The 20,378-nt window shown below is 38.7% G+C and overlaps 2 protein-coding genes across 7 annotated transcripts in view; both read right to left on the bottom strand.

The window, feature by feature from the left end:
* Positions 1–1,476: 1,476 nt before the first annotated feature.
* On the bottom strand, positions 1,477–8,827 carry SDHAF4 (succinate dehydrogenase complex assembly factor 4). Of its 2 annotated transcripts, none has more exons than XM_048297623.1 (3): positions 8,721–8,827; positions 6,249–6,401; positions 1,477–1,786 (listed from the first exon to the last, which is right to left on the bottom strand). In XM_048297623.1, the coding sequence occupies exons 1-3, from the start codon at positions 8,758–8,760 to the stop codon at positions 1,677–1,679; spliced, it is 303 nt and encodes a 100-aa protein (XP_048153580.1). In that variant the 5' UTR covers positions 8,761–8,827; the 3' UTR covers positions 1,477–1,676. The 2 variants fall into 2 exon arrangements, with proteins under 2 accessions (XP_048153580.1, XP_048153578.1); XM_048297621.1 differs by lacking the exon at positions 8,721–8,827 and adding an exon at positions 8,435–8,582.
* Positions 8,828–12,253: 3,426 nt separating this feature from the next.
* Positions 12,254–20,378, bottom strand: part of FAM135A (family with sequence similarity 135 member A) — an 81,445-nt gene continuing 73,320 nt past the window's right edge. For all 5 annotated transcript variants that reach the window (XM_048297616.1, XM_048297618.1, XM_048297617.1 and 2 more), the window contains 4 exons: positions 18,650–18,801; positions 17,635–17,745; positions 14,464–14,577; positions 12,254–13,713 (listed from right to left, as the gene is read on the bottom strand). In XM_048297616.1, the coding sequence (XP_048153573.1) occupies positions 13,508–13,713; positions 14,464–14,577; positions 17,635–17,745; positions 18,650–18,801 (583 nt within the window). In that variant the 3' untranslated portion in view covers positions 12,254–13,507. The remainder of the gene's footprint in view (positions 13,714–14,463; positions 14,578–17,634; positions 17,746–18,649; positions 18,802–20,378) is intronic.

The raw sequence follows: 20,378 nt of genomic DNA, 5'->3' as shown, positions 1-20,378 counted from the left end.
GAGAAAGTATTTTCCAACACACCAGCAAGTGAAAAGGCAAAACATTATTAGAAATAATTAACAAACAGCATATATTAAAGATAGCTGACCCAACCTATCTTTAGGTAACTGAAAATGTCAATAGATTTTGGAAAGATCTGTCACTCTACAAAGGGGAAGCTAGAATGAATTAGATATAAATACAAACCAATTCTCCAGTATCCAAACCATGCTGCCGAATTTAAAGGTTCAAAATGTAATTACCACTAATTCACACCCTTTATGAGGAACAGGCTTTCATTAATCTCATTTTGCTTGTCAGTGAGGTATTTGGTTGATAAATGTTTAACTGAACAGGTTCAGTATGTTTGTAGGGAATCATCACAGTGAGACAAACATCCAAACTCACAACTAGAGCAAGACTATGTCCATGACATACACACTGGATACGCAAACTGTCAGATGTCAACAAGGAGCTCCCCCACTGGCTGCCAGTCAAGTGAGTTTTAGGGGAGGCTGCGCAGGTTTGTGACAAGACCAACACACTTTAATGCTCTAGTTAAACCATGCAAAGGCAAAGCTGGGCAAAGCCCACACACAGCCAGAGTAACACAAACCCCACATCTTTCTCTGATTCTGAGACTAGAGAACACCCATTTGTTCAGGCTATCAAAAAGAACTTGCATAGAAATAGAGCACACGTTCACACATTTCAATAATGACAAGTTACTCTCATTAGTAAGTACCCACACAAGTGGTAGATTTGCCCTCTATTACTCCTCTACTACAGTACTTATGACTAGGCAAATTCTTGAATGAAGAACTGAGCTCAGTGTGACTGAAAGATACTTACTTTGATGCCAGATAACTTAGTTTTAACCCCTGCAATATTAGATCACCTAACAGAACTTGTCCCCTTTGACCACAAGGTTTCAGGCAGTAATGCTGCATTTTCCCAAGCAGCATTTAGCCCATGCGCAAAAGGGCACCTCCACTTACAAAAGAAAATGCAAGTAGCAGGAAGAAGACAGGTGATAAAGAACAGCGTCCTAGAATTGCATACAGAGCTCCTCTACACTACTTGCAATCAAGAGCTGACCCTCTCCAAATTAAGTCTCCATCTCCATTGTGCTATTTACAGTCCTCAATCAGAGACAAGACTGTCCCTTCTCTACAAACAGGAAGAAACACCCAACCCACTGCAATGGGGACAGAGGGGAAGGTTCTTGAGTAAAGGGGCTTTTATCAGCGAACCACTGTGTGAAATCAGTGACCTACTGATCTCCTCAGAGCTGGTTCTACTTTTGATGAATGGTGTCCAGTTTCATAAAATGTGAAGTTCTTTCAACACTTTTACAACACCACATAAATCTTTACATTAATGAGGAAATACAAACCTTTATACATCTCAGTAAGCACCTGACTACCAATCTCACACCACTATACTTGCATTTATACTTGCACAGAGTAAATAGCATTAAAAGATCAGGCAGACACTGAGCCACTAACAGCTCCATAATCTGAGCTGCAGCATTGTGTTTAATCACATTGTGTTATTCAGAAAATTCATCACATGACAGAATGTGGTGGCACGACAGAAACAATAAGCTCAATGACAAATCCAGGTGAGATTTTTTCTGTACATTATATTTTTCAGCAACCAGAAATATTTTATTAGCAATACAGACATTTAAATATTAGAAATCTATACAACGTCCTTTTCTCTCCCAGTCTCCAAATCGTGTAGGTTCAGGGCCTCTAGGTCCACCCCTCTCTTTTGTAGTAGGATTGATTCCATCAGGGAATTCTAAAATAACAGGGAAAGTTCATTAAAATTTCTGTAATGTTGACAAATACAAAGATGTCATCATTGATGATGTTTTCCTTTTAGTTTCATTTTCAAATACAAAATCAATTATTTTTTGTTTTGAAAGGAAACCTTGAGTTAAACATTTCCCAGAATCCTACAAAAGTAATTTCTGGTTTTTTTACTACAATCAGCAATATGTATGATCATATTCATTTCTGAAAAAAAAGAGGCAACTGAATGTCCAGAGGCATTAAAGCACCAGAGTTTCTCAAGTCAGAACTTGCATCATTCAGGTATGCTGTACTTATGTTCACTAAATCTAAAATCCCAGGTCACTTGCTGTTTGTTCAGGTCTCTAATTTTAAGCACTGTTTTAATTTTAGCTTGAATTTTACTCAAGATTCTATTAGTCTTGTATTTAAAACATCCCAGGTTGGATGGTTAACCCATCCAGCCTAACCTTGAACACTTCCAGGAATGGGGCATCCACAGCTTCACTGGGCAGCCTGTTCTAGTGCTTCACCACCCTCACAGTAAAGAATTTCTTCCTAACATCTAATACAAACCTGCCTTCTTTCAGTTTAGAACCATTGCCCCTTATCCTGTCACTGCTTGTATGAAAACTCCCTCCCTTCATTTTACAAACCCCCTTAAGGTACTGAACCCCTTTTAGGCATCAGAAGGCCACAGTTAGATCTTCCCAAAGCCTTCTCTTCTTCAGGCTGAACAACCCCAGCTGTCTCAGCCTGTCTTGGTAGAAGAGATGCTCTACCCCTATGATGATCTTCGCGTCCCTCCTCTGGACCCATTCAAACAGGTCCATGCCCTTCTTGTGCTGAGGAGCCCACAGCTGGACGCAGCACTCCAGGCAGGGTCTCATGAGGGCTGAGCAGAGGGAGAGAATCACTTCCCTTGACCTGCTGGCCATGCTGCTTTTGATGCACTCCAGGATTTGGCCGATTTTATGGGCTGCAATCACACACTGCCAGATCATGTCTGGCTTTTCATCCAACCCCCTACCCTGCTACAAAAGAGAAGCACCCCGCCAGCTCATGCTACTTTCTTAAACAGCACAGAGCTTTCTGCACCTCAGCCAACATTCTTACACTACTTTCTGCACCTTTACTCAGGGCTTTCTCCTAAGAATAGTTAACTCAGGCCATGAAGCTATTAAGTATTTGTGGGCACAGCACCACCCTAGGCTGTCTCTCATCCTGCACTAGACTGCGGGGCTCCCAGAAAATCACAGTACCCCACATGCCCCTTGCCACACTGATTCTCCAGAGCTTCCCATATATACACCTAACTTGGGACTCCCTCATGCATATCCCTAACTCAGCCCTGGTGGGCAACACAAGTAATGAGGTGCAGGGTTGAAAATGAGAGCAGACAACAACAGAAATTCTGGACAGCAGACAAAAAGAAAAGTGATGGAGGAAACTCACGCAGCTACAGGCTATACAGGATAACATACTGGGATGCCTGTTTCGTAACTGATGCAGACCAGGAAAAGAAACGTCAGTATTTCAGCACCTCTGGCACTACAAGGAGTGCAAAGGCACCTAATATTATTTTGTACATGTCATCATCCCAATATCAAAGCACTACTGATGTGCTGACAGTAGATGCAGATGCTCAAAAGATTTCTCCACGATACACATTTCTACAGAACAGTGGGAATTCCAACATCCAGCTTCAACCCTTAGTTTTTTCCTAGTAATACAACAGGCAGTTTGCAAACTATTGCTGATGTTACATGTAAAAAATACAGGTGCAACTAAAGAAACCTTGAGTCTTGCTCCAAACCTGGAATACCTAAACAAGTAATAAAAGATATTGATTATGTATGTTTTAAATGAAGCAGTGATGGCATTGACTTTCCTGGGAACAAAAAGACGAGAATTAAACAGCTGCTTACACAGTAACCCCAACTGTGAGTTAGTTCTCAAGTGAGCCACAATGTGAAATTGCGTGGAGATGATTCTATAATACAAGAATGATGATACTGTAATACAACAGTATAACGACAAACTTGCTAATAAATTTGTGAAAGAAGGAGAAGCAGAAGTAGCTTTTCACCATGATGCAGCTTTCCCAATGGCTGTAGTGGCCTCAAGGTAATACACTCTGAAGTTGGAGACGTTTTCTTAGCTCTGCTGCACAAAAAGTGCCATTTTACCCTGTATGTACCACAGGGGACCTCTGTGGAAGAGTATCTGAGGATTCTGGATATGAAATTAAGGATTCTAAGGTGCAAGAACAAGATCAGTTTCTTAAATGAATGTCAGGAATGATTAGTCTTTATGCTGCTATCATTCAACTCTGGTGGCCTTATGGAAAGAAGTATATGTAAATAATAAAAAATATAAATATAAATATAAATAATATCCTCATGGACTGAACTATGCATGATGCTGGCTTGCTTGGATGTTGAATATCCAGTTTCTGACAGCTATGCTACTTTTTAGTTTTCTGGAGGTGAGTGGCAATGCTCTCATGAAACAGTATCACATCCAGTTGTGGAAAATGACTTTATCCAAGTTTATCCAAGAAGAATACATCCCAAGAATTGACGCAATTACAAGCTCTGTTCAGAAGGGCACATTAATGTGTTTGAAGGATTTCATGAAGTACTATCTACAGATGAAGGAAATTCTGCTTCCAGTGGGCACTCTGCTGCCTTCCTTTTGGAGACTATAGATCAGTCTGTATTTCTTTTCCCCAGGATGTTAGTGCTTTCAGACCCGGCTTCCTGTTTACATGGTAAGGCAGAATATATTCTGTATATAGAAGAATAAGAAGAAAATATTTCATCAACTTGTTAATGTTTAATTCATGAACATGTTAGGCAGAAGAAATTTGTGTTTAATTTGCTGCAAATAGTTTAAAGTTATTCTTTGCATTGCCTCTTTGTAAGTTCTTGTATCAAAAATACTTTTTTTTTAAAAAAATAAAAATCCCAAAGCCCACCCAGAGTACTGTGTGCAGCTGTGGAGCCCCCAACACCAAAAGAGGTGGACCTGTTGGAACAAGTCCAGAGAAGGACATTAAGACAATCACAGGACTGGAGCACCTCTCCTATTAAGACAGACTGAGAGAAGACTGAGAGAATTGGGGTTCTTCAGCCTGGAGAAGAGAAGGCTCTGGGAAGACCTTTTAGCAGCCTTCCAGCACCTGAAGAGGGCCTTTAAACAAGCTGGAGAGGGATTTTTAACAAGAACATGTAGTGACAGGAGAAGGGGGAATGGCTTTAAAATAAAAGACAGTAGGTTTAGATTAGCTATTAGGAAGAAATTCTTTACGGTGAGGGTGCTGAGGCACTGGAACAAGTTGTTCAGAGAGGCTGTGGATGCCCCATCCTTAGAAATGTTCAAGGCCAGGCTGGACTGGGCTTTGAGCAGCCTGGTCTAGTGGAAGGTGCCCCTGTCCATGGCAAGAGTGTTGGAACTTAATGACCTTTAAGGGCCTTTCCAATTCAAACCATTCTATGATTCTAGGATTTTTCAGTAATTTTGTCACCTGGATATTTATAGTAATCTATTCATACACTGAAAAGCTTGTCCTAGAGACCTCAAAATAGAAAAACATGGGTTATTGCTACTGATGAACTGTAGCAGAGTATCATACTATGGTGAGTTATACAAAGCATGAGCACTGCTTTTAGTTAAGTGAAGATGGCTAATTAAAAAGAAGAAAGAAAGAGATTCTGTCCTTCTCCCATCTGACAAAAAAAAGTATGTTCCTATTTAGTTCAGCAGTGATATATCTGTGCCAATCTTGTCAGGTTCTCACCATGCAGTCCCAGTGCGGTCACCAGAACACAACACCAATACCAGTTTGTTAGATCTGCCCAGGCCCCACCGAGCTGCTCAGTAAACTCAGTATCAGTTGTTTCTTTACAAAAAACTACCTGCAAGATTAAGGAATCTTGGCCACGAAATGCAGCATGAGTCAGAAATATTTTGTGGACTAAGAAATAAAACAGGCCTTTTGAATAATACAAAGTAGCTGGTACCTTGGTAAGTTTACTGCCACTGTTCACAGCTGTACTATTACAGACCAATACTAGCTACATTTCTCTGAATCATGGAATGATTTGTGGTGGTGGAAGGCACCTTTGGCAAGCACTTGGCACCAGCCCTGCTCAAGGCAGGGTTGGTACTAAGTTAGGACAGCCAGGCAAATTTGCCCATCTTCAAGAGCAGAGGAATCCCCAGTCTGGGTGAATTGTTACAATGCATAACCACGGTTGTTCTGAAGACTTCTTCCCTGGTGCACCATTTGCTGCAACTTGTGCCCATTGTCCTACCTCTCTGGTTTTTTTTCAGAACCAGTAAGCTTTTAGAAAATTATTCTAAAGAGTGCTGAATGCCTGTCATCTTCTTAAACTGACATCAGCACAGCATCTCACAGTCTTGCCTTTAAAACACACCTTCCAATTTTGTAAAACATTACTTACTTTCCAGGGGCTCCTTCTCTATACTGGACTCTTCTGTTTCATCAAACCGACCTACTGGTAACTTTGGTTTCTTAAGGGGCTGCTTAGCAGGTTCAGATCTTCCTCCTGGTTTAGAGCTGGAGCTGCTCCGCAGGTGGCAAAGAAGTGATGACTCTATCAAGCCAACAGACACGAGTAGCATAAATGTGGGAGTTTAACACTGAGTAACGCTGTGACTGTCCAGAGCACCTCTGAAAAAAACCTACTTCAGGAATGAGGGAGTGGAGGACAGGAAAACAAACTCTAAAAATTATTTAACGTTCAACTCATGAACACCTAAGAAATCAGCACAGATAATTATTTCTGGCCCTAGAAACATATGTAGGCAAAACTGTGTTAGTTGTATAACTCAGTTCACATAAACAGTATATTTTAAACTGCTTGAATTTATCTTTGCTGTTACATTCTTGTATTTTAGGCTCTTAAACAGTAATTATGCTAGCATAGACCAGTACATTCTGCTTTCCGGGAGAAATCCTAACCTCCCCCAAGAAACCTGCTGATTTCCAGGTCTTGGCTCATTTCCAGCAGCTTTTTAGTCAGAAAAAGCTTCTGCTTTCCTAAAGGAAAGTTTAAAAAAAAAAAAAACATTGTTCCCTTAGTAACAGGTTTCCCAGAATGTCGGCAGAGGATAGCTGGGCTTCCCTTAGGATGGTAAAATAATTCAGCTGGTAGTCAAAAGCAGGAAAAACTCTGAGCGTGTTTAAGTTCAATTATGTAACTGCATGCAAATGCTTTCATTAAAAGCATTAATTTTTTTCCTTTAAAGTCCTACTAACATTTCAGTTAAAAAGACGAATGTCCACAGTAAGCATAAACTATCCACTAAAACTATTTTGGCTATGGACACGTAGCTAAAGCAGCTCTGACATTTCTTATGAAGCAAGATTCAGAAATCCTCCCTGTACCAGCTGGGTGCAAAGCACCTGAAAGAACTATTATTCTACCTTCCTGAGGAGATTGAATCAGGAAGTCTTCTCAAGCACTGTCAACTTGTTAGTTGACATATATATGTAAATATATACCAACTAACAACTCACCTGTATTCCCAGCATATTCATTCATTTTAAAATACCACATCTTTAATATCAAACCCTACAGCCACATAAACTGTATTACGTCCGCCATCTGCTGCCAATGCCCCAAAGGAGTAATATTTTTTTTCCTTTAAGCATGACATAACAAACTACTAACAGTAAAGGATCTAATCTGTTGCAAACATTGGGTCTTTCTATTCCTGCCAAGCTTCTTGTCATTCTTCAGTAAGCTAAAAGAAAAGCTAGCTAGAAAATTAAATTATAGCTGGTATTCTAGTCCAATTCAAATAAAAGGTACTGGCACGAAATTGATTATCTCAGTCAAGAGAGGCAAAATCCATTTTCCTTGATGGATTTACTTGATATTCTTGACCAAAATACACTCTTCTTGACAGAGAGGTGACAAAGGTTCAACACTAAACATCTCTGAAAAAGACGAGACAAACTATCAACTTCATCAGTAAACCACATTCTACAAACTGCTCTTTGATTCTCTCCTCTTTCACATGCTGTTACAAAGCCCTCCCATTTATTAATTATATAACTGAATTTGAAGTTGAAAATCCCAAGTCTCTAAAGCTGCTGGACTCCAATATCCCACCTTTTGAAGCGGCCCACAGACTGTGATTTATCATAACAAAGCTATCCATGTAGTGGGAGCTGGGCACACATTGGGATGCTCAGAGTACTAGAGCATCAGCTACATCCTGCCATGAACCTGACAGCCAAACAGAGCACAAACACCTAACAACAATTTTTTAACAGATCTTCCATTAACATACATAAGAGTATTTTATCAATAGCATCACAGAACCTCAGCTTTTGACGGAGAGAGAAGCACCCGACGAACGGCCCAAGCTGAGGCCTGTGGGACAGGCTCTGTTACCCAGTCTGCCTTAAACAAACGACCTGAATCTCCTCAGGTGAAGGGCACGGACCAGTAACTTTCAGGACCACAGCACGCCTCCTCCAGCTATTCTCCAAACGTCAAACCACTGTTTAACATTTTACTGCCGTTAAGTATGCAGCAATGACAGGGCAAGAAAACCTCCGTAACAAAAGATTTGCCCGACAGCAGTAGGTTTGCAATACAGGGGAGAATATTAATACCGGGGGAGCGGGTGGAGGAAGGGATGGGAGGACGAACAGGGAAACCGTAATGAAGCGTGTGAGGAAAGCTGTGCAAGCCCACGGCCGCCCGGCCGCCGCGGGCTGAGGAAGCGGGGCGTGTCACGCTCCTCATTCGCCGCCATCTTGGGGGCTGTCCAGCTCCCCCAGCGCCGGCAGCCCCGGCCCCGGCCCCTCGCTCGTCACTCCCCGCGGGAGGGAGAGCAGGGGAGCCGGGGAGCCCCTCCGCGGCACAGCGCGGGCCCTCCCGCCTTCGCCCGCCTCTTACTCGCTGCCCCGGGCGCGCCGCGCAGCAGCCGCAGAGCCATGGCCAGGACGAAGGCGTGCGGGGCGGGCAGCGCCGCCGCGCAGGCGCCCAAGGCAGCGGCGGCTCCAGCCGGGGGCGGGCGGCGATCGCGGCCCCGGTCACGGTTGCCGCGGCGGCCTCGCAACTCCCACGTGCCCCCGGGCTGCTCCCCGCCTCCGGTAAACAGAGCCACAGTCCCGATAAAGGCAGCTACGGGCTCACAGAGGTGCTCGAGAAATACGCTGTAACTCTTCTCTCCGCCCGTCGCCAAACCTGGAGCAAAGACGTGTTCTTTCTTCCATGCAGTGAAGAGTCTAGTGCTGCAAGAACCCGTTTTCTCCCCGGTGTGTAGTGCAGTCCAGGTTTTTTTTTTATTTTTTTAATAATAAAAAAATTGTACACTTTTCAAATAATACACAAAGGCTGCTTAGGACATGAAGGAATGTTGGCTAATACCACAGTGATGTACAGACAGTGCTTGTGCTTTCACACGGCATCTTTCCAGGTTCTGAGTTTAACCAGTGATGTTGCTTTTAACACTCAGTATCCTAATCCTGGGATAAGTAACACCTGCGTTCATGGAGTGGCGCTCCAGTTAATTAGCTCCAGTTAATGTTTTGAATACGGCAAGTTTTGCTTTTTGTCACTCTTCAAATTTCTCCAGCTAACCTTGTTCTTACATAAAACAGAATTTACTCTGTCCACAGATACTAAACTGCAGAAGAAACTGGGAGATCTGAATCTAAAATATCACTTTGTGTTTACATCTGAAAGGTTTAAGTAAATCTTGGTAAATTATAGAGCAGCAGCACTCCCTGGAGTTTACTGTGCTATATCTGGCAATGCCTACACACTGAAAGTGATTAAATTTAACTGACTGCCTTACAAGTGACGTTTTCTCAATCACCTTTTTTAACACGGTTAATTAGACATTAGAGACTGAAAATAATGGAAACCCTTTCCTTTATTCTAACACCAAGATGCTGGGCCTCTAGATCAGAGTGAATAAAGATGAATGCAGAAAAAAATGTTCTGCCCAAAAGCAGCAAGAAAAAAACCTAAATGGATCTCACCAAAGTTCAAAAAGTTAGCATTTATGTGTTCAATACAATAAAAACATGAAATCCTTCCCTTAAAAAAACGTACCAAGTTGTCTGCAGACACCAAGCAATAGTAAGCTCTGCTCCTAAACCACTTCACACAATCCATGAAAAATCATACATGTATGCACACATCATATGCACATGCATACATGTCAAATTTCAAATGGTAAGAATGAAATAGCAATGAAAGATTAATAAGGTACTGTTTATCCACCTAAAAATTAACTGTCTTCAAAACATATTTCTAGTCTTTATTTATTGTACTGCTGTAAAAACGCAAAATTCACTTTTAACTTCTGAATTATTAATTTCTAGATCTTTTGGCTAAGGAGGTAATAAATCTTAACACTGGTAAAAACAAATGTAGCATACACCACAGGAATTTTCTACTTTGTGATTGAGTGTTTTCTTTTCTTGTTCTCCTTCCTCTGTTTACTGATCATTTATCTCTCACATTGCAGCTTGCCTCCTGAGACGACACAAACAATATTGTATTTAGCTTTGCTGTTCTACAAAGTGGGGAATAAAAGACTTAAAGCTGGCACGAAGCTTGCAGCAGGTCAGTTCAGATGAGCCCAATGTATTGGTCTTGGGGGCTATCTGGAAAGCACTAGAACCAGCACTGCCCTGGGCACCAAGTGTACTGATATTGCCTAATATGCCCCCTCTGCCTCTGAGACCATATCAAGAACCTTGGTTATCTGAAGACCACACCTGGTCAGGGCTGGACAAATAAAACTGGCTTGGAAACAAGGTTGTTTCGTGGTTACAGAGTAAGTTTTCCATCAATGTCAAATCTCTTGGCTCTGCTGCAAAACCTGGTGATTTCCAGTATAATGCAAGCTCTTTTTCCAAAGCAGCAGTAATTCCTAGATCTACAGGAACAGAAAGTTTAGTTTGTATTAAGGATTCAAACACAACCCAAGGAATTAATTTATATACACAACATGGAAAGAGAAGTGCAGACACTATGTCATTTTATGCAGCAATCTAATAATATCACTGAGAGCTTTTTGAAATAACACTACCAGCCTACTGCCTTCAGGGAACAAGAGACTGACAGTTCTCAAAAGGAATGTTAAGACCTCAGTTCTTACCTCTCATTCTGTTATCAGCATAATTCTCTTTCAAGCAGCTGCAGGATACCTGCATGAAGGAGAGGTCACTATTGCTAAAGGAAGATGAAGCCCTCATTCAAACAGAGGAGTGGTGAGATGGTGAGTAGCAGCACTTTATAGCTGCTACTGCATCAGTTGACACTGACTTATGTGTACACAAGTCTGTATTTTAGTCTAGGAAAGAGAAGGCAGAAATCTGCAGGAGCAGGGGGAACATGCCATGCAACACATGCACAGTTGTCCAAAATATCCCAGCCTGCATGTGTTGTTCAGAGAGCAACTGCAAGTGACTATACAGTTTGCAAGTAAATATGAACTTCCTATGCTCCAAGGACGTGTTGGGGTCATCACGCCTCTCACTACTGTCAAACGGCACATTCCTTTGGGACTTTGGGGTGTCAAACAGCCCTCACAAAAGCTACAGTACTGAGAGGGCTACCAAACCACATCTGGAGTAGGCAATAACAATTAAGAAAGAGAGAATGAATTTAATATTTTCTTAATTTGCCGTGTTCCTTGATAAACTTACATGCAAATACCACATGACTTTTTGCACCATCCATTTTCCTCGAAGAACAAACCTAATTCAAGCTGCCTTAAATGGATGGGATCTACTGTTACCCCCACAACCCAAAAAAAGGGGAAAAAAAAAAGAAAAAAAAAGGAAAAGAAAAAGAAGTGGCTACTTCTGTCAGGATACTTCTGCTCTTCTGATCACAAAAGCATGCTTCACACTTTCAGATTTCCAGAGACAGAAAGCAAGACACATTTTTCAACAGTGACAGAACTATCTAAATACTTGTTTCCTAAAAACAGTTTAAAGTCTTCATTATGAATCAAGGAATATTTTGTAACTTTAGCTCCCTTAAACAGATATTCAAAGTTTAGCCAGTAGCCAAATCCAATAATTCTGTTAAATAAAAGACAATTGAGATACCAGAACATAATTTAAATATTTAGACCTTAATAGCATCATCATAATATAAAATTATGAATAAAAATCGGCATTGTTATAGTGAGAATGTATTAAAGATATCTTTGTGCCATAAGGACTTGCCTAACACAACTCTAATAAAAGTACTCTTTGCAGTGTATACATTGCTGAACTGTAGATGCTCAGATGATCATTTGAGCACCTTGTAAGTTATGGGGAACCCCTGCCCCATATGTTACAAAGACTATGATACAACATTCCATATCAAATGCAAAATCACTTCAGTATATATACTATTATTGCTATATTAATTTCCAAAGTAAAAAATTATTAATTATATATAAAAAAGCCTCCCCAGAATTTTGGTAATTAGCAGAACATTTCAGTTTTTTTAATTGCTTTCATTAGAGTAATTTGTTCATTTTATTAACACCAGATGCAATAACACAATGCTAAAAATAAACATGCATTATACAACAAATTTGTATTTTTCAAAAAATTTTCATTACAATTAGTGTACAATTAGTGAATGCACATGGAACTCTTTCCCCCCACCTTTAGTGAATTATTGTTTGAAGCAGAGAAAAGGGAAGGAAGGAGAAACCAAACAACGCTATTCAGCACCAGTAGAAAGTCAACAGACCTTTAACTTTCCTGTATATCAAAAACATTTTATCTGTGTCACTAAACAGGTAAAGTTTACAATATTGTCTCATTTGAAGATGTATTGATTTATATTTACAATACTTTATAGTCAATAAAACATTTTAACAATATTTAAAAATTGCTTAAGTTCATAAAAGTATTGCAGAAATTTATAACATTTACTTATTTTAAGTACATACAAGGAAGTCCATGTAAAATTGTCCATGTTCATCTGAAGAACTGACAGAGTAAGGAACCATCTTAATATAGTTTGCAAAACCCCAATTATTTGAAGGCAGCTGTCATTGAACATTCAAAAATCCTTAGTTGCCATTTGCTTCTGAAAACAAAAGTCCCAGTAATAAAATTTGAGTATGTAAACTAAGATGTTTTTGAGATCAGTAGAAAATATATTCCCACAGGCATAACATTTTTAACAATGACAGTAATGACTTTGTACAAAACTGTTAAGCTGTAGCAGATACAGTCATTTTCAAATATCCAGTATTTTAGCAGCTCATTGTGTTTCCAGTTAAACTTCCTACAGTGCTAAAATACGACAAGTGAACACGTAAGACATTCTTAGAATTTTAAAATCCAATTTATTTTTGGCATCTAAAGCCTCTTGTAAAATGTAGCCAAGTAACATCGACTTCTGTTGTCTGAGAGCCAATAACCAACCAAACAAAAGTACACACTGTGCTTTAATCTCCAAATAATTAGGTACCCAAAATTAAGAAAAAGTAATAGAAAAGTAAAAAGAACAAAATAAAAAAATATTGCACAGTCACATTACCTAGAAAGTAAAGTTGATGTTAAAAAGCCCTAAGTGTGGATGATATAAATTATCTTCCATATAAAAAGTATAAATATCTCTTAAAATACAGCTGCAGCTATACTTTAACACCACACATTATCTGAATTCATCTGTTAATGAGGTAATAACCAAGTCTCTTACAATGCTTTTTTCTACTGAAAATATTTTAGGGCAGCAACAAGAAAGAATTTTTCTAAAAATATTTCTGAATCAAGAACAGCAATGTGTGCAGCTCTCCCTATGAGAGAATCTGCTGTATTGGGTAATGCATTAATTACATTATAACGAACCAAATTACATTCCTTATTTTGAAGAACTGGCAGAAGCAGGTTCTGGATCATTTCAGCATAAACTGGTCCTGTAGAGGAAAAGAAAAGTAGTGCTGTGTGAATTGCCAGAAACAAACACAATTCTTTGATCTTGAACTCAAAATGAACACATTCCAGAGTAAGAGAAGTAAGGAAATGTGTTATGCTGTGGCTCTGTTAAGATAGAATATACAGGAAGTTTAATTTCCTCTAGAAATGCTGGAGAAATGATTTGAAGCTATGCATTTTAGTATTTGTACATTTATAGTGAGAATGCACTTATCAGTAATAATTTATTACACTAAAGTTTTTTGTTAATATATAATAATAGAATGCAATTGTGCTAGGATATCTCAGCAGTAAATACAGCAACTGGCCCTAACTGATTATGGAAAAATTACCTTTTCTTTCAGTGCTATTATTAAGCCGCAGTTAAATACAGCCCAGGGCTTGATGCTACAATTTGATATCCTCAGAAATCAAAATTATTTGTCCTCCCTGTTCATGGAACAGTGCATGAAGGGCTGTGTCTATCTCACCTAACTTTCAGCAAAGTCAGTAAGTTAGAAACCTGTTCAGTCTCATCTCCATCTGCATGTAATAGAACAGGACAGATACAGAAAGCAAGTCAGCCTCCACGTGGATTTTCTCTCTCTCCTACTACAAAGTAAGCCCAGAGTTTCTAAACACATAATAGAGGTGCCTCAGTTAAGCAATCAAAATTAAATGGGAGGAAATGGGATTGATACGTGTGAGGTTTTAACCCGAGTAGTTTGTTTATTTTGCAGGATATTTATTACCTGATTGTTTATCCTTTAAAGCTGTTTTACACATCTCAATGCGAGCAGAGTGATAAGGAACATAACGATCCTGCAGAGATCCTACTAACACAATGTTTTTGAAGTAATGAAGACCTACAAGAAAAAAGGTTATCACTTACAGCAAATCTATTGCTACAGAATAATTAAACATTTTACAACTGATATTTGGCACTAATTTATTACAGGATCTTGCACAAAAAGGGAGAAAAATCAATTACAATAGGTAGGGCTACAAAATAACGAGATGTTTGGTACCAGCCTTTTCTCTGTACATATTTAATACACTTGGTCATGGCTCAGTTGTAAAGTTTCCCATTAAACTGAGTATAGTTCAAACCTTCATCTTTTTTCTGAGGAATACAGTGCTTGGTTTCTGGCTGTACAGAAGAGAGTAAAGCCTCCACATAGCTTAAAGAAACCTAAAGATGGATGGTGATTTTTCAGACAACAGCTGCATTAGAATTCATGCCTAGCACCGACACATACATGATACAGCCCACCTAATGCAGGTGCCTCTATTAGGCACTGCCTCACCGTAAGGTTTAACCAGCTTGAGCAGAGGTGCAGGATCCACCCAACATAACACCTGAAGTATAATTAAACCTTTATAACTAAACCCAGACTTCCTACTTCTTGGACAAGCACGCTAATAGTAGAATGATGCAAAGGTAGGAACCCCCAGTAATGACAGTTACGGTCCTTAAAGACATTTAGTTGTTAAATTTTCTTTAGAAAGCAGCAGCAGATTTCTGGTGCTGCCCACCTGCTTTAGGCCAAACACAATGAAGCACTTTAAGAAAATAGTTTGCCTTAGAACAGCCCCTTCTGAGTATCACATTTTAGATGTAAGTATCAGGAATTTTTCCTTTTGAGAAAAGTGTTTGATCGAAATCTTCAGCAGGAGCAAAGAAGGTATATAGGGTATTTCATAAGATAAGTGAGTTTTACTGTTTACCTATTCTTCATCCATTTTGGGGTTAAGCAACAGGACGATGTGCTTAACAGGTATGTTCTTTGGCAAATTTGAAATCTAGAGCCACAAGCCACCATACAACAACGTAGCTGAAACCTTGACCCTCAAAACACCACCTGCTGGATCCACAGCAAATTTTAGTTTTTGCTGCCTTAGGGGTTTTCCCAGATGGAAAGCCAATGTCCAAACAAGACACCACATTAAGCAGCAACAGATGTTTCTTCATCTTAGACCCCTATTTTCCTATACTATTACAAAAATCAACAGAAGTTGCAAAATCAGGGCTACACTTCTCAACAGTGCTGTCAATCTCTTGCATGTACCCTGGGGTTAAGTGACTTCTGGAAAGACTTATGTTTAGAATCCCTATAGAGACCAGTATACAAATTCCCTGTATCGAGAATCTGGAAAGAGGAATTGTGGGTTGGGGAATCCCAAATGCCTCTCACCTTGAGTCTGAGAGTCAAGCACAGCCAATGCTGTATGCCCACTGAGTGAAGAAAGAGATGACAGGACAGAAGCAGGCCTTGTACAGATACCAACAGTTAAAGGCACCAACAGCTACAGCGTACATACCGTATATTAACTCACACCTCAAAGAAAAGCTTTCTTCCTTCTCTATGAGGGAAGCATAAAACTTACTTTCTTTTCTCCTTATCTAAAATTATTAATTTTTCACATCTCTCTCTCCTTTCTCCCCAAGCCTTTCTTCTCCCTTACACCGAACTCACTGAAGGACCTGGAGACAAGATGGTATATGAGGCTGTGGCCCAAAATATAGCTCTTTCCATCTCTTTGGTAAGAAAAAAAAAAGCAGAAACTGAGCCTGAAGACTTCTATATTCCTTCTACTATTTATGAGAAACAAAGCCTGAAATGCAGATGGCTCTTGAGACGATGCTATCCAGGTATTTCAAAAATCCTGTCATATAAACGTCTGTCATCAGAAAATATGTCACATTTCTACAACAGAAAATAATACTCAAATGACAGTGTCTCTAGTCATGTTGAGATACATACACATAAAACCATGCAATGTGAATTTTTTTGAAGCCAACTAATTAATTAATCTGATTATCTCTTAAGAGGGGTCCCACAGTCTTATTCAGCATCTAGTGTGTAACTTCTCACACAACTTCTGTTTATATTCAAACCTTTATTTTCAAAAGACTGCAAAGCTAGATTGAGTTCACCTTCAAATACCAGTTCAGCCTTAAATATTACCTTATCATCAACAAAATCACTTTGTGATAGTAGATTCTGAAGAGGAGGGTAAAAAAAAAAAAAATCCAAGTTTTTCTAAAACCAATTTCTGATCAATATTCCTATCTTACCTATAATTTTTCTTCTTGCTCCTTATTTTATTCTGCTTTTTCCAAGTCATGTAAATTTTATATTCAAGCACCTCAAGAGCTATATGCCAGTCTTTTCCTGCCCATATCTTTGTACTTCGTTGCTCTTAACAAAATTCCAGCTGTGACAACCTAGAAATATTTTGATGTAGGAGTGTGCCCAGATTTTTCACAAAAAACCACAAGCATCTCTGGCTCCACAACTGCTTGACTGACACACATTCAGAAACACCTGTCAGATGAATCCTCAGTAATTTTATAATGCTTAATGGAAACTACCCACCTGCTGGCACATTATCCACTGGAAAACGCGTTCTTGGCCAACAGTTGAAATAAGAATATTAAACCCAGAGAAAACTGTATGAATTATACAGTATGAATAATCTAATCTGGGTTTTAGCTATTATGCTAAGTACAACTTCTCCTTCCTTTTCGAAAATGAGTTTTTGTTTTCCTTGACCATCTTAATGAGGTAATAAAAGACTATTTAGCAAAAACTTTAAAGTCAAATTTTACACTTATAGTATAGATAAGAAAGGCAGATACAGAAACAGGTAATCCTAAATGTGTATGAAATGTACTTGACTCGCCACACAGTGGCTCATAGATAGCTATTAAAAAAATCCCCTATTTAACTATTGGTTGCACTCAAGTTCTGATCAAAAAATGGTTTACTGTTTACTTGAAGCATACAGGACTAAAGTAACTCTTAAATATTAAAACTGAAACAGGAGCTTTTTTGAAAATAATTTTTTTTTTTTTAGGTTTCCTATTCACATTTATACACAGTTGCCTTTAAGAGATAGGAAGCATTAAGAAAGCTTACCTGCTTTTTTACTAAGTTTATATAAGAATGTCTTTCGTGGATCTGAATGGTCTCGACATGTCAATTGCAATAAAGAACCAGACTTCTTCCATTTCTGCATAAACCACAGTCCTGCATTGTTAGGTACAACATGAGTATAGATTCACAATAAAATATAAAAACTAATTAAACACAAGTATAATATGTAAAGTTCATAACAGCCTCTCAGATGTTAATTTTACTTTTCATGTAAGCATTGTCAAGCTCAGAAACAGTTTAAATTTTCGTTTTCTTTCCTATCTATATGAAGCATGAAGGCCTTTATTTCCACTACTGTACATGCCTGCCCACAAAAAATAACTTCCAGAAAGTGTAAATACAGTAAGCCAGAATATACATATTCTATTTTGATAATTTATATAATATTAGAACATTCTGATGTTCAAAAAACAACAGGCATTACTTCTCCAATTTCTAAACTGAACTCATTAAATGTAGCTTGAAAAAAGGAAGCAGAATTTTCTCACAGGAATACCACAGTATAATGTTTTCTATGGTGCTATATTCTCTTTATTAGTCAATGAGCCGGGTGGCTAACTGGCTTTTCAGAAAATCTTGCCTCCCTCACCATGCACATTTGCAGAAAAACACTGCAGGTTGTAAGGCATTTTTGAGAGAGAAAAGATACTAATAGTTCAGAATTATTTTAATGCACCTTATCTAATTGTTTGGCAGATTAAGTATATTCAAATTCAGTTTATAGTAAATTGAGCTCAACAGATTAAAACTGGACTTTATTTATGCTGTAACAGAAAACCTGAACCAAACATACTGGAAAATACTTACACCAATCATCTCTTGCACATGCCTTTTATTGACACTTTATTTTTACAATCTTTCTCTCTTCTTGTGACAGTGAAATATGCAGTTTCTCGTAATTACAGTAATGCAGAAATGTGCACCCCACATGAAATTGCTAAGTGCATTTCAAAACAGTATTTCCCCTAAACTTACGCTACTGAAAAGAATACGTCACCTGTATTAACAAGAGCACTGCTGTTGTAGAGGGTACCAAGATGTGGTCCAGACAGAGACAGGAAGGTATGAAGTTTGTTGAGGTAATACTTAAATCGATGTCTTGTGAGCACTGAACGGATTATTAAATTACCCAGTGAGTGTCCAATAAAGCTGTTTAAAAAGAAGAAGCAATATAACACAGAATTTTATGGCAGGATTTTTTTTCTTTTAACGGAGAAAAAGAAAACCGGTGTCGTGAAATGCTAAAAGCGCACAGGAGAAAATTAATAAAACGTTTCCATTCAGAACCTGTATTTTATGCCATACAGAAGGCATAGCTTGTCCATGTCTCTTGAGCTGCACAAACTCATTACAAACATGTTTTGAACTTCTCCAGAAACATTTTATACAGCATTTTTGAAAAGCTAGCAAAACCAAACTATCCTTCCACCAGCATCTACCACCCAAACCCAAGATTATTTCTGGGCTCATTTCCTGTAGCACCGACTATTCAGAAAATATTTTATCAGCCATGTATGACTGAAAAAATCATTACTTTTGCATGTGATGGCACTCCATATGATAAATGTACGAGCATTCCTGAAACAATCTAGTGAAGACAGATTCCAAAGGTAGTCCTAATAAGGGGGAACACCATTACTTAACTGGATCTAATTATTTAAAAACAGAAGCAACATCTCAGATCTGCTGAGCAGTTGGACCAAAAGAAGTGATTATTGGCTTGAGCAAGCAATTGAAGAATATGTCTCTGTCAGGAGAATATTACTCTTAGGTGTTTCCGGGAAAGATGGATAGGATTCTTTAGCTTCTTGTATCTAAGGATAAATATTACTTAATCTGAGGTGCTTAACGTTGCATATGTAAGTCTATATAAGGCATTTCTTTAAAACGGACACTACAAAATTAAGCAATTATAGTTATTATGCTTACAGATCCCTGCTGAGGTAAGGACCACATCAGACTAGGCACTGACTTAAAAGTATATGGTAGGGACCAGACTCATAAAGTTAGAAGGAAAAATGCCTTCCTGCATTACGGATGAAATCTCAGGATATGGTGAAAACAGAAAACCATCCAAAATTATGTATAATTGAACTACCATTGCTGGATCACATATGTGCTACAATATTATAGCTCTAAGATCATCCTTCCTGTTTGCTCTGTATCACTACATTCATCAACAAAAGTAGCTAAAACAAAGCTTCCTGTAACATCTGTATAAAATACAGTGCTAAAAGATTACTTGACTGTTTAAATGCTTCCCAAGCAAGAATTGTTGCCTTGGAAAACACCAATTTAAAGGTAAATTACAAAAATTCAAACATTTGGTTATAGAATGGCAGAACCACCCTGAACTCCTAAACAATTATGCATTCCTATGACAGAAAAAGGCCTTTTGTTCATTATTAATACATAGTTTAAGCATGTATGTATATTCTTCTCAGTTGCTTTTACTAATAGATTTTCACAATTACTTGTATGAGAAATTCTTTGCCTCAGCTTGCTATATTTGCCTAACTAATTCTGAAATGAAAGATTATGTATCCTCTGAGGTGTCAGCACAACAGCAGTGCATTTGCAAAATGAAACACTGAGCTGCTCTCTTGAATACTAAAATTTAAAACTATTCTCTTAGAGTACTTCATGAAATCCACGCAAGAACAACAAAACTACAGATTTCTTTAAGAACAAGTAAATGACCACAGAAACTCAGTTGATCCTGAAGA

The sequence above is a fragment of the Corvus hawaiiensis genome, chromosome 3 (assembly GCF_020740725.1).
Source record: "Corvus hawaiiensis isolate bCorHaw1 chromosome 3, bCorHaw1.pri.cur, whole genome shotgun sequence".
Classification (NCBI taxonomy): domain Eukaryota; kingdom Metazoa; phylum Chordata; class Aves; order Passeriformes; family Corvidae; genus Corvus; species Corvus hawaiiensis.
Note: the sequence above shows the minus strand (reverse complement) of the source record. Positions and strands in the feature narration are given on the sequence as shown.